Raw genomic sequence first — 15,091 nt, 5'->3', positions numbered from 1 at the left:
TGGCTGGTTCTGGTTTCCACTAGAAGAATAGAGGAGTCACAACAGATTTGGTGAACACATCTTCAAAAATGGGACACAGAAAAAAATATACCGGTACCTGGGAGAACCTCAGGGGTGATATGACTTCATTGCATCCTGTGGCCAAGGAAACGCAAGTGAGATAGGGACCCAGGTGGAAGATCAGATCTGAAGCTGTCATATATTAAGACTCCGCAGAAATCCATCAATGCCGAAAGGAGAAGACAAAAATCCAGGAAAAAAGAAGCAGGTTGCTAAAGGTCCCACGGCCAGCTGGTCACAGAGAATGGGTCCAGAACAGATGTCCAGTAGCGCTCACTTCAGTGAACTCTGCTTGCATCCACCAGGTGAACACACACAGCAGAGAGGAAGTGAGACAAGCTGCAGAAGAAATGAGCAGCCACTCAGTTTTAGAAGGTACTCCGTGCCCTTTGCGATTATAACCCAAGGCTAAATGCATGGTCTTCAACTCTGGAGCCCACCGCCTCTGACCCTGGGAAAGTCCTCACTGTGAAAGAGGAATGATCATAGTAACACCCACCTTGTAAATTTGGTGTGAGGGTACAATGAAATAACGCATGCAAAGCACTTAGCAGAGTCTCACTGAGCACCATACTAAGTGCACAATAATTGCTAGTATTTTTGCCTTGCATGCTTCATTGAATAAGTCTGCAAGGTAAGTATCATTATCTCCTTTTACTTAGGAGGAAAATTGAAGGTCAATGCACATTCATGCTGGTGACTGGCAAAGATGGGCTTTGCACATGTTTATGTCCAAACGGACTGTGCTCTTTCCTTTGTCGCTGCAGAAATTGTGTGTTCACAAGTCCACTCCTCACAAAGAGATGCAAAATCCACTCCACTATGAGTATGGAATGATGTGTGTTTGGCTGCCTACTCCTGGTGTTGAGGTTACCGCCAATGGCCACTAGTGGGAAGCCCATAGGATAAGAGACTGGTGCCCTTGAGTATCACTTTTATGGAAACACACAGGGAAGAACTTTAGAAAAGAGCCTAAATTCTCCCACCTGTATACCCTCCATCTATCCCTTGTCACCCTCTCAGGGTGCCCTTGGTTAGGTCAGCTGGTCTTTGAACATGAGTTGCTTCACATGTTCAGTGTAACTAAAACTCTTACTCTCTTAGAACTCTCATCTGCTTAGCATGAGAGGAAGATGTTTAAGTACTCTTGAACCCTACTTATACTTAACTTATTTTTTAAAGATTTATTTACTTATTTATTTAAGAGAGAGAGAGAAAGAGAGTAGGGGGAGAGACAGAGGGAGAGAGAGAGAGAATCTCAAGCAGACTCCCCGCTGAGTGTGGAACCTGATGCAGGGCTTGATCGCATGACCCTGAGACCATGAGCTGAGCTGAAATCAAGAGCCAGATGCTTAACCAGCTGAGCCACCCAGGCACCCCTATACTTTACTTTTAAAAAGTTTTATTAGCCCAGGACTATTGGAGTGCAACATCATACTTAGGCTAGACACTTTTCCTCCAGTTTTCTAATCTGAAATGTATTACTTGACTTTAGCAATGTCTCCTCTGGGACCAGTAATGCAGCTTACCTTAGATCCTTTGCTTTAGGCCATTAAAGAGAACGATCCGATGGCCAGGCAGACAGTCTACCCATCACACTCAGCTCTTGTTTAGGTCTCTTCAAGAGTCTGGGAACTCCTCCAGGGTCCGTCAAACACTACCTCTCAGTCTTCCACTTGGCAGTCGCCCAAAGCTCCCAGACAATACCTTGTCATCCTTGGTTTCTAAAGCTACCCAGACCTTCCATGCACATTTTAATTTCTCAGGTTCTCTGCTGCATTTGGTGCTTACTCCATAAAAATCAAACCACACAGAGTGGGGAAACACAACCAGCTCTCGTATTCAGAGCACTAGCATAATATCAACACAGCCTGTGATGATTTTCCCTTAGCAAGGAAATCACCCAGGTGGTATAGACAGGGATGCAAGCTGAATTCAGTGCAATCTCTTTTCCCTTCTTCTTCTGCTGAAGCATCGGTCCTGTTTTATACTTATGTGAGTATATTGCAATCCAGTTGCAAAACCTAGATTTATCTCTACATAAATTACCTCTTCTTAGACGAACAGGAGGATCATGCCCGTCCTGGCTGTTACTCAAATATATAATTTACTTTAATGCCACTTAAAACAAGTTGTGCTCTCTTGAACTTGTTGAAAATCAGGTAGAAAGAACAAAAAATGATTTAGAAGTTCTCAACTTACATTCTAATATGCTCTCTCCTCTTTAAAGATGGCATGAAGAACTAAAGTAAGAATGAGCCCAGTTTGTCAGCATTCCTCTCTCCCCCTAACATGGCTGCCTTCTCATGCACAATAAGTCAGACTTCTCAGTACTCATTTGGTTTTACTGTCTCTTTCCTTCCAAGAAGAAAATGTAGAGTATTTGCTGTAAAACATACTCAGAGTCTTCATCAATTAGATAAAAGTTCCCTGAACTAGTTGCATCACCTTTTCTTTGTGGTTGCTATAGAAACTCCTCTGTCCCCAAAGCCTACCATAGCTTGGGAATGAAGCCCTCAGGGAGAGTTCAATCAAAGTTTTGCTTCATACACTAAGTAAGCCTGATGTGATCTGTTTTCTGATCATCTTATATTTGTTTTTAACTGGATATACTCCCTCCATTCTATTTCCAGGCTAAGCCAGGAACCTCTAAGGACTCCTAGGTAAACTGACATAGTGTGGAGAGGGTGGGCCACAGGAGAAACTTAGCTCCCCTGGATTCTTCCTCTATTGCCTTCACATCTTGGAAACAAGGGCAAAGAATGTGGAAAATTAACTTTTCTCAAAGATAGCATTTATGACATATAGCCAAATAAACTAATCTTCCTGGGACTTTGCCCAAAACATACAAAGCGTTTAACCAAGGGCTGGAAAGAGAATTTCTGAGAATATATTAATGATCGTTAAGCTGTATGGCAAGGCATTATATTATATTTGAACTGTTAACGTATGGCAAGGGAAATACATTTCTTATTGCCAAGAAAGGAATAAAAACCAATGAAACAAAGCGCTTCAGGGCTCTGTTTCCTCTGCAACACAAACATAGCCAACCAAAACAGAGTCGAAACGGATTCCAGCCTAATGGCAGAAAGTGTAAGCCCTTCAGCAAGCAACACAACTTCCCACTCTAGGACACTTTGTTTTTTGACTTTTTATTAATTTCTCAGCATGCTGCTATAGTCTTTAGAGCAAATTTTCCATGAGATCTTAGTTTTTGATAACAACTTTCTGTTCACTCTACATATGAAAGACATATGTTGAAAACTGAAAACTATTTAGATATCGCCCTTTTATTTCTGTTTGTTGTTTTTTTTTTATTTCAAGTTTTTATCTAAATTCCAGTTAGTTAATATGCAGTGTAATATTGATTTCTGGGTATAGAATTTAGGGATTCAACACTTACCTAAACACCCAGGGCCCATCACAAATGCCTTCCTTTGTGCCCATCACCCATCTAGACCATCCCCCCCCCACCTCCCTCCATCAACCCTCAGTGTTATTAAGAGTCTGTTCTATGGTTTTATGGTTTGCCTCTCTCTCTTCTCTTCCCCCTATGTTCATCTGCTCTGTTTCTTAAATTACACATATGAATGAAATCATAGGGTGTTTGTCTTTCTCTAACTTATTTCTCATAGTATGATACTCTCTAGCGCCAATCCAAGTTCTTGCAAATGGCCAGATTCCATTCTTTTTGATGGCTGAGTAACAGTCCATCTTCTTGACCTTTCATCAGTCGACAGACCTTTGGGCTCTTACCATAATTTGCCTAATGTTGATAATGAGTTGTCTGGATAATAATCCATTTTTATTGTATGACCGTGTGAGTCTATAGGTTCAATATCGCTAAAGGTTTATATATGTGTGCATATATGTGTGTTTTCTTAGGTGAAGTGTCTACAACAAGTGTTTGTCATTAGTCAGGATTCGGGGAGTAACTTTGGTCCTGTTGACTGTCTTCCTGATGATTGTTCTTTGAAGAACTGGTTAATGTCTGTTCTGGAAGCATATTTATATTTTCTCTTTGGGGGTGAATTTGTAAGTGGAAATAAATATTTTAATTCTTCCTATGTTGCTTATCTCATAGTTATTTTTATTTCCTTTACGTATATCTGTTTTGAATCTTGAGAATATATATTTCTAATTAAAATTTACTTCCTGAATGGGGTGCCTGGGTGGCTCAGTTAGCTAAGCATCTGACTCTTGATTTCGACTCAGGTCATGATCTCAGGGTTGTAAGATCAAGCCCTGAGTCGGGCTGTGTGATGCATATGGAGACTGCTTAAGATTCTCTCCCTCCTTCTCCCTCTGCCTCTCCTTCCATCTCTCCCTCCCTCTATAAAAAGATAAAATAAAAATAAAAAATAAAGGAAAAAATCATAATAAACATAAAAAATGTTTAAAATTTACTTCCTAAAGTAAACCAAAGAAAGACAAATACTGTGTGATTTCATTAATATATAGAATCTAGAAAACAAAACAAAACAAAAACTCATAGATACAGAGAAATGATTGATGGTTTGGTAGTTGCCAGAGACAGGGGTTGGAAAGGTGAGCAAAATGAGTTATAAGATAAATTAATCCTGGGGATGTAGTGTACCCAATTGTGATTATCGTCAGTAATACTGTATGCATATTTGAAAGTTCCTAAGAGAAAAATTCTTAAAGGTTTTCATTACAAAAACAAATTGTAACTCTGTGGTGACAGATGTTAACAAAACTTGTGGTAACCATTCTACAATACAAATATCAAATTATTACATTGTATGCCTAAAACTAGTGCAATGTTATATGTCAATTAAATTATTTCTGAGGTCATAAAGACCTAAATTGCAGATAGTTTATTTTTAGCTGTATTGATATAATCACTGTTGATTAAGTTGAAATTTCAAATTCATAAGGCAAATCCATTTGTCAAAGAAAAGGCAAATAATTAAGATTATTTTTAATGTATATTTGTGTACCCTTAAAAGTTATTTTCTTCTTAACCTAAGTGACTAATATTACACAAGGAAAAATGAACAAAGGAAAAAAAATACAAATATACTATTTTAAGCTTCACCACAGAGCATTCAACCTCTGCTGCAAAAGATTTGCACATTTTTGGTTGACAATAGGATAAATTAATTTTAAAAATTTTATGCATTTTTGTTATAATAATGTCAGATGAATCTTGGAAAATGTTTCAAGTTGATGCAATTTTTAGCTGAAATGTAAGCCTTCCTTCTGGCAGCTACAGTCTAAAGCGATCTCTCCCTGTAAATTTCAAAACCTGTAATGACCTTGTATATAGAATTTATTGGTGCTACCTTTTCCTATGGAGGTTTTGTGTCACATTTACTATATGACCATAAAGGAGAGAAACCACAACACAGGCAATGCCATGGACATTTCAGGGTGTCTATAGCTCAATTGACAATAGCATTTTACAGTTACCACTATTATTTATATGTAACTATTATCCCATGAAGAGGAAGGGGATTATTCTTTAAATATTCTTAAGCTCCTGAATAATTAAAATACAAATATGAAAAAACATAAAAACTCAAAAATAAATGTTTGCCAAATATTCTAATCTATGTTCAATATTTATAGATGGACATCGCAATAAACATGAAACAAACACATCCATAAAATTTTATTTATTTTCAAGGTTGCAAAAGATAGACCAGGAAAAGTATTTTGCAGCTAATGTTACAAAGGCTTTTTGTTTATTGTTATGATGATGTACGGAGTTACAGGAATGTTGGATGACAGAGTACAATCTCTGAGCTATGTCTTCTAGAACAAGTGTGTCATAACTTTGTTACTCGTCATAGAACATCTTTCCTCCTTTGTACTTTACTTTACTCAAAATTTGAAAGATAAGAACGTGAGAGTAGATCAGACGTGTTAAATTTTTATGTGCAATGAACGTTAAAGTATGTGATGAGAGGCAGAAAAAAATGTAAAAAAAAAAAAAGAATGTGATGAGAGAGCCTATGTAAAGTACACATTCCTGTAGTCCCCCTTTATGCACAGAGAATGCATTCCAAAACCCCCAGTAGATGCCCGAAACTGTGAATAGTACTGAACCCTCTATAAACCTTATTTTTTCCTATCCCTACATACCTAGCATCAAGTTTAATTTATAAATTAGGCACAGTAAGAGATTAATAACAATAAATAATATTAAAATAAAACAAATCAATATACCGTAAAAAAAAAAAAAAGTTAGGTGACTGTGGTCTCACAAAATATCTTACTGCACTGTACTCATTCTTCTTGAGATGATGTGAGATAAAATGTCTACATGATGTGATGAAATGAGGTGAATGACGCAAGCATTGCAACATACCATTAGGTTATTACTGACCTTCTGACAATACATCAGAAGGAAGATCATCTACTTCCAGACGGCAACTAATTGCAAGTAACACAAACCCCAGGAAGCAAAACCAAAGGTAATGGGGGGGGGGGGGGGTGGCTAGTGTATATAGGCCCAAACACACAAAATGTATCTATGATTTCACAGCCCTTTAAAATTAATTTTTAGGTTTTTGAAAGCTTTTTCCAAGCCTCCTATCTTAATAACGCTTTCAATTATTAAAGGAAATGTTTGTGGACAAAATTATTGTGATTTATAAGCTGATGCTGCCATCTAGTGGCCAAGTTTAGCTACACCTTAAGGAGGAATTCTTAAAATGCTACTTCACTATGGAAACCTGTCTTCCCTTTATTTGAATCCTCTATTCACTGAGACCATGGTGACTTTTAAAAACAAGAAGGGTAATAAAATATATTTCATGACTAATGTGAAATTGTTCCTGTCATGGTACTGAAAACACATTTTTAAAGCAAAACTTGTTCTAAAATAAAACTAAATATGTAAAACTAGGATTTTCAGAATTGAAGGTATAAGGTCATTTTGAGGGAATCTTTGTTAACATGAAATGGCAGAGAGACTAATATCAGCCTCAGAAGTTAATGATCATCACATTCCTTTCCAAATGACCTCAGATGGATTTAACAAACTTCTATCGAATCACTTCTGGGTCAGATATTGTGCTAGACTCTGGTGATAAAGGAGTATCTCCCCAGGACACATGATAAGGAAGAATTTCTTTTTGTTTAGGCTACTAAAATTTCATGAAATTTGATTGGGAACAGATGGTGTCTTATGCCTTCCTAACATCCATAAAGACGATCATATAAAATTTTTATTAGACAATCAATAATAATAAATTAGAAATATCAGTCACAATCTTCTGAGAACTTATTTGTAATATTTTTCTGAATTTTATAATAATAAAGTGCCCTACATAATATTATCTCCACTTCATAGATGGGTATAGTAAGAAATTTTTTGTTTAAATTTTCTGTATTATTGGATATAGCTCCTTATTTTGAATTTCACACCATGCAGTTTTACTTGGGAAGCATGAATATAACTAGGCCATTCCTATCTAAATTCTCTCTCTCTTCTCTCCCTTCTTCTCCCTCTCCCTCTATCTCTTTCACACACCCGAATCTAAGCATATTTAAAAACAGGGTTTTGTTTTGTTTTTTTCCTTGATTGTCTTTCACCTTGGTAGGGGATAAGGATGTGTGAAAACGGCATCTCTTCCTCTCTCCAGACATCTTCCTTAAACCTCTCTCTCTCTTTCCTCAAAATTCCATTTCAAATGTGTCCATCTGGAATAGACCAGATGTCCCTTTTCCCTTTTTTGGCAAGAGAATGACTCTTTCAGTGTAAGTAATGTGTCCATCCCACACCTGGGAGGGGCTGTAAATCATGAGATTCTGACTCTCCAAAACCTCAGAGACAACACTTGCGCCAGGAGAGGAAGTTAGTCAGAGAATCCCAACACCCTGGACAGAACCGTCAGATCAGGGGTGAGGAGGGGGGGGGATACAAGAGGAAGAGGGCAGGGACATAGCGCAGGCACACCCTCAAGATATTGTGGATTCTGTTCCAGAGCCGTGCAAAAAAATGAGTATTACATTAAGCAAGTCAAATGAATTTATTTTTTGTTTTTCCAGTGTATGTAAAAGTTATAGTTACATTATACTGTAGTTTATTAGTACTGTAGTTTATTATGTACAATATGTACATATGTATAATTATGTACCTTAATTTAAAATACATTACTATATTTGTATACAATACATACAAAGCTTCTGTCTGCCTTCAACTCAGGTCATGATCCCAGGGACCTGGGACCAAGCCCCACATGAGGCTCTCTGCTCAGCAGGGAGCCTGCTTCTCCCTCTCTCTCTCTGCCAGCCTCTCTGTCTACTTGTGATCTCAGTCTGTCAAATAAATAAGTAAAATCTTTTTAAAAAATAAAAGCACATTACTGCTAAAAAACGCTAGCCATCATCTGCGCTTTTGGCAAGCTGTAATCTCTTGGCTGGTGGAGGGTCTTGACTCCGCATTGACGGCTGCTCACTGGTCAGGGTGACTGTGGCCATTTCTTAAAGTTAAGACAACAGTGAAGTTGGCCACATCCATTGACTCCTCACTTAACCACTCAGAGGTCATTGCAGGCTTATTAATTGGTCTATTTCAGTACGACGTCTCAGAGAACAGGGAAGCCTAAGGAGAGGGAGAGAGATGGGACCAGCAGCCAGTTGCTGGAGCCATCAGAACACCCCTGTCTACGACAAGGTTCGCCATCTTACATGTACGTGGTTTGTGGTGCCCCCAACAATTACCGTAGTAACACCGAGATCGCTGACCACAGATCATTAGAGCAAAAACAATAATAGTGAAAAGGTTTAAAATATTGCAAGAATGACCAAAGCGTGAGAGGGAGACTCAAAGTGAGCAAATGCTGTTGGGAAAATATTGACGATAGAATTGCTCACGGCCGGATTGCCCCAGACCTTCAACTCATGACAAGCAGTTATCTGCGAAGGACGGTAAAGTGAAGCACGATAAAATGAGATATGCCCGCATTTGTTTCTCTGGAAGGGTGTCAAATGGCGAGAGAGAACATGAACAGAAACTCCTTCTCAACTCCATGCCTTTTTAAAGTGTCTTCTCCTGATTTTATTCTCCTTTAATGCATTAAAGCGTGAAAGTCAAGCCAATAGTCAACCCAAGTGTGGCATGGGTGTTCTACTCCCACGGTCTGCCTTCGAAAGAGGGATTTCCATCCGTTTGAATTAGAAGTGGTTATATAAGACAGGAAACTCAAAATAACAGTAACTGTAAAAAGCTATTCAAAGAAATTTATTTTCTCTGTCATTAAACAGATCTGCAGGTAGTCAATAGAGGACTAGTAATGGCAGTTATACAGTATCAAGAACGTAAATGCTTCCCCAAGGTAGCCGATGAGTGCTCAAGGTCCAGCCATTAAATCTGCATTCCAGGGAATAGGAAGGATACTGGGGAGAGAAAAGGCACTTTCTGAAGTTCTAAGGAGACTTGGTAAAAGCATCTTACGACGTTTCCACTCCTCCAGCCAGGACCTGATCACATGTCAGCACTCGCCTACAAAGGAGACTGAAAACTGCAGTCTTTTATTATGCTTTCAGATGTGCTCAGCTAAAAATGGGACACCTGTTAAAGAAGAGGAGAAAGAAAGATGGGATGCTTCTCCAGTAGTTTTGTCTGTAGAGACAAAGGGAACCTCTTGGTTTCTTTTCTTAGCTATTCTTTTTCCTAGATGATTTTATTAAGGTGATGGTATTAGCATAATAGCTAAAAGCTTAAGTTTTGCTGTCTGGCATCTGAATTAAAACCCCATCCCCACTGCTCATTAGCTGCACGGTGCATCCTGACATCTACTGCATCCCATTATATTATTTTTGTAGAACTAGTACTGATGTTTAGCTGATTTACCATTACTTACAAGCTTTTCTCCCTTAAATAGATGCTCCATGGAGGGAGGGTCTTTGCCTGTCTTATTCACTGCTGTATCCTCAGAATGTGATAATGCCTACTAATTAGGAATCATCACTCACCATCATTGTTAATTTTATAATTTTTTGGCAATTAAAAATCTTCTTGAGAAGAATATTTAATAGAAAATAGTTTATTTAAAATATTTGATCTGTGATTTAGCTTAGATCTGGCTAAAATAATAGTTAATATGAAATTTTGTAAAATTATACACACACACACACACACACACTCACACACACACACACAGAAAACTACTGGAATAATATAACCCAAATATTTAACATAGAGTATCTGCATAGACAAACTCATATTACAAAAACATGTGTTTTTTAAGATTTCACTGTCTTTAAAATAGACTGTACATTTATGCATATCTGAAAGCTATATATATTACACAAACATACAGAAATAGAAAATGCCTGAAATAAGTGTATTAAAATAGACACATTTTTATATGCAACTAGTGGAATTACATGATTTTTTCTTCTTTCATTTCACTTTCCAACACTCTAAAATAATTAAAGCCCCCCCAAAATGTGTTTTCATTGTTTCTCCTAGGCAATAACAACAAAAAAATTTCCAATTTAGGCTCATATTTTATACTTATTAGTTCAAAGACTTTTTGATTCGATTTATACATGAAATGATAGGATAACCTAAGTAAATTGAAACATCTCAATTAAAAAACTGTTGTGCCTCATTGTTGAAAAGCAGTGGGGCAAACCATGGAGAGAGTGGTTTCTGGATCTCTTGGAGGGTACAAAGCCTCTCATCACATTCAGTGGGAACTCTGGCTAGGTTACAAACGCGTGCGCTCTCCATCAGCCCCATGACACTTGCCTTCAGCCCCACTATATTTGGCATTGGAATTGCTCAAGTGAGATTCTAGATCGCAGTTACTGACCCACCACTCTGAGTTCAGATAACAGCTCACATCCATCTAAATGAGTCTATTGGTTCATTCCTTAAATGATCCACCCATAAAATATCAAGAGCTTTGGCAAAAGTAGTGTCTACACAGATGATCCCAGTGGATTTCAGGGAATTTTTAAGCACCCGAAGAACAGTTGCTGTCACCCATTCCATTCTGAAGATTGAGTTTTTACCAAGAGATGTTTTAGAGGCACCAGGGCTTATAATCAATTCTGCATCCCTTTTCTTGACTGGAAACTTTTTTTTAGGTCATTTATAAAAGTTTCATTATTTGAGTGAGACATAAAATGTGGTATAGCTTGTCTGGTGTTGTCACCCAACATCATGAGATGAACAAAATCTTAAGACTCTGGGACCCACATTATTTGTCCATCAGCACAGCCCCCCAAGGCTATAAGAGTCAAGTATTATGGAAGGGAGGAGCTGGGTTGTGATTTGGATCAACTCATGCTGAGACTCAGAGTCTCAGCACTGAATGACTGGGAATGCATTTCCTGCCATCACCCTCATGTAGCTTTCCTTCTCCCAGATAGCTTCAGGCGTATTATGTGTCATACGCCATAGGGTACTTGGGGCTCACAAAACTCCCCGTAGATCCCAGGCTGAACCAAATCTACCTGGATCCCAGTAACTCAGGTGAAAAATATTTGGGGTGTTTTGTTGTAGTTATTTTTTTTAATGTTGCATAAATTTCCTAGTCCAAAATCATAGAGAACACAGATCAGATTCATATTTGTACCCTGAAGCATTGAACTTAGAAATTAAAGACTCTACTGCCAAAAAACTCACTAAAAAGGGGGGAAAAAAGAGAATGCCCAAGAACCTTCCTTCGGTGCAGGATCTGTGCTGTAAAGGCACAGCCTAAAACACTGATAATTTTCCTTTCACCAAGAGAAAAGGAAATCACTTATTTCGCCATTGGAGCAAACACACACATCTGAGAATGTTGATCCCAGCCTTTATCTAATCAATTATTTCAAAAATAAATAAGGGATGAAAATTAAATGGAAGGAATTTCTGAGGTAAAATCTGAATCCTTTTCAGAGCATTCCATCGGCACTAATTCTGTCTCTCCTGTTTCCTAGCCCATGACTCATTTCTGCTGTCTGAGGCAGTTGCCTCATTGAAACCAGGATTATCCCTAGCCTAAATACCACTTCATTGTCTTGGTAGTCAGTTCCCTCCACAACCCTCTCACTCCTTTGGAACTCAAGCCACTCTATGCCAGTCCTTGGAAAGTTCTATGCCTACAATAACTGCATTAGTCAAAACAGGTTCATGATCCCAAGAAGGAATGGCTGGGACACCATCATTCCACCAATACTGCCAAAGAAATTATTTATTTATCCACTAACGCCATCATGAAATTTATTAGGGTACAGACTTGAGATAAATTTATACTTTAGTTCTCCCCACATCATTTCTGAGGCATGTCTCACTCTGCCTTTTCCCCTTATATCTTTTCTATAAACTGAAGATAAATTCTCTATTTTTAGCTCACACTCAGCTCAAACAACTCGGGCTTGCAGCAAAAAAACACTTTTCAAAAAATCACGTTCTCTTCTCTGATGTAATTATAATACCTCTTGAATTGTTCCACTGTTGTATGAGGGACAGACAGGTGTTAAAATATATTTTAAACTTCATTTTATTGTATTTCTTTTTCTTTCTAATTTGGAACAACAAAAAAAGACTAACATGAGAATAGGATATACATTTTCTTCATTTTAGTTTACCTCTGGCTTCTCAACACCTATTGCCTCTGATTTTTTTTAGAATTTCCTTGTTCTCTCCTTCACCCGTTTGTATTTTATTTCTAATTTCTATAATAAGTGATGGCAATTTATTTTTGTCTGAAAGGAATAGAAAAACTAAATATCGATATTAAAGTAATAGTGGGAACAGCTTCAGAGTCAAATATGTAAAGAGACATCTCTCTTGTCACTTGTCACTGGGTGGAAGAATCAGAATAAAAGTTTTGTATCGTCAATGCTGTTCACCTTCAGCTTGCATTTGCTTTTTTCTGCAGTCATTGTGACATAGTATTCTCAGAAGCAAGGACAAAGAAAATACACATAAGAGATGTTTGAAGGAATATGAGATGAGGAGTTCCTTTTGTTAAAAAAAATAATAATTTGTAGTAGGGGCGCCTGGGTGGCTCAGTGGTTTAAAGCCTCTGCCTTTAGCTCAGGTCATGATCCCAGGGTCCTGCGATCCAGCTCCGCAGGGAGCCTGCTTCCTCCTCTCTCTCTCTGCCTGCCTCTCTGCCTACTTGCGATCTTTGTCTGTCAAATAAATTTAAAAATCATAATAATAATAATAGTAATAATAATAATAATTTGTAGCTAAGTGACCTGTTCTGCTTTCTATTTTCAATTCTGTATTTGGGAATGGAGGTTATATATGTCATTCCAATGAATCTTCGCTGGTCTAGACACATATATTGGTCCAACTTGTGCGATAGTAGTAGTAGCTAGATGATCCAGCACTTATTAGATTTTTATCTTATGCTCAATAATGAAATTACTTGAGGAAACAGAATTGCTCTGATTTTTGATGACTAAGGATTTTTATCATCCACGTGCACACGATTGAAACGGAGCTTTAAAGAAATAGTTGGCAAGGATTCCATACTCTAAACTCTGCACATTGCTAGTCTCTTTGGATGATGACCAAATAGACTAACCATGTCTAGAAGCTTTTCCTTCTATCTATTTTGTATTCCAGATTGGAATTTAATTTCTGATGCAAAACTTGTTCCTGATGATCGTTCTGCACATAGCAGCTTTCTCTGCTTTATTTCTCAAGCTGTAGATGAGAGGGTTCAACATGGGAATCACCGCGGTGTAGAACACCGACACCACTTTGTTGACGTCTAGGGAAAAAATTGCACCTGGCCGCACATAGATAAAGAAGAGAGTCCCGTATAAGATGGACACCGCTGTGAGATGGGAGGAGCAGGTGGAAAAGGCTTTGCGCCTCCCATCAGCAGAGCAGATCCTCAGGATGGCAGTAAGGATGTAGAAATAGGAGATTATAATGGTCAGGCTACTGACAACCAGGACGGCTCCAGCCACAATGAAAACCAACAATTTATTGATCCGGGTGTCAGCACATACCAGAGAAAGAAGGGGGGACATGTCACAGAAGAAATGATTAATAATGTTGGAGCAACAAAAGGGAAGCTGAAAAGCAGCTGTTGTATGAGTCATGGTGCTCAGGAAGCCAACAGTATAGGGTCCGACCACCAGCTGTATGCAAAGTCTCTGCGACATGGTTACTGAATACAGTAATGGGTCACAGATAGCCATATAGCGGTCATAGGCCATGGACACCAGCAGAAGACACTCAATGGCCATGAAGAACCCAAAGAACCATTGCTGTAAAGCACAGCCCAGGAAGCAGATGGCCTTCCTGTCAGCAAAGAAGTCCGTGAGCATCTTGGGACCCACTACGGATGAAAAGCAGATGTCCACAAAGGACAGGTGACTGAGAAAAAAGTACATGGGCGTGTGAAGGTGGGAATCCATCTGAATGAGAACAATCATACCCAAGTTTCCTGTCATGGTAACAAGGTAAAAAAAAATAGAAAGAGCAAGAAAAGGAAGACTTGCATCTGAGGATGATACTTTAAGCCTATGAAAATAAACTCTGTGATTCTTGTATGGTTTCCATCAGCCATTGATTGCATTGGTCTTCTAAAGTGAGAAAAGCAGAAAATAGATGATGTGCACAACTTTAAATAATTTGAAAACATAACATGATACACAAGAAAAGAAACTACAGGTCCAATTTGGGAACATCAATATAAAAGGAGACTAAATTAAATGCTAGCAAATCAAATATAGTAAAGTTCTTAAGAGCAATATGGCTTAAATGTTTTAAAGAGATTAGAACTAGGAATTGGGTCACCATTTGAAAACCTATAAAATTTCTCATCACATTTACATATTGAAAGGAAATGCATTAGATTACTTTAATAAAATTCTTTAAAGAATTTGATAAAATGTGACTCAAAAAAAAAAAGAAGAAAGAAAGAAAGGAAGGAAAAGAAAAACTTCCCAAATTGGAAACAAAAAGGAACTACTTAACTCAGTAAGAAGAATCTTCTTGAAACTCCCAGAGAATATATGTGCACAGGGTAAGTACTGGAAACATTCACACTATAACCAAAAACTAGATATTCTCACATTTTGTACTGTTTAACAT

At 38.0% G+C, this 15,091-nt stretch overlaps 1 protein-coding gene across 1 annotated transcript; it reads right to left on the bottom strand.

Annotated features, from left to right (window-relative positions):
• Positions 1–13,617: 13,617 nt before the first annotated feature.
• Positions 13,618–14,564, bottom strand: LOC111150101 (olfactory receptor 1009-like). The gene is given in 2 exon segments (XM_022507450.1): positions 13,618–14,466; positions 14,469–14,564. Coding segments are annotated over 2 exon segments (945 nt in total).
• Positions 14,565–15,091: the final 527 nt, after the last annotated feature.

The sequence above is a fragment of the Enhydra lutris genome, unplaced genomic scaffold (assembly GCF_002288905.1).
Source record: "Enhydra lutris kenyoni isolate GAN:26980312 unplaced genomic scaffold, ASM228890v2 scaffoldscaffold22, whole genome shotgun sequence".
Lineage (NCBI taxonomy): Eukaryota > Metazoa > Chordata > Mammalia > Carnivora > Mustelidae > Enhydra > Enhydra lutris.
The sequence above is the reverse complement of the archived record's forward strand: the minus strand, read 5'-3'. Positions and strand labels throughout refer to the sequence as shown.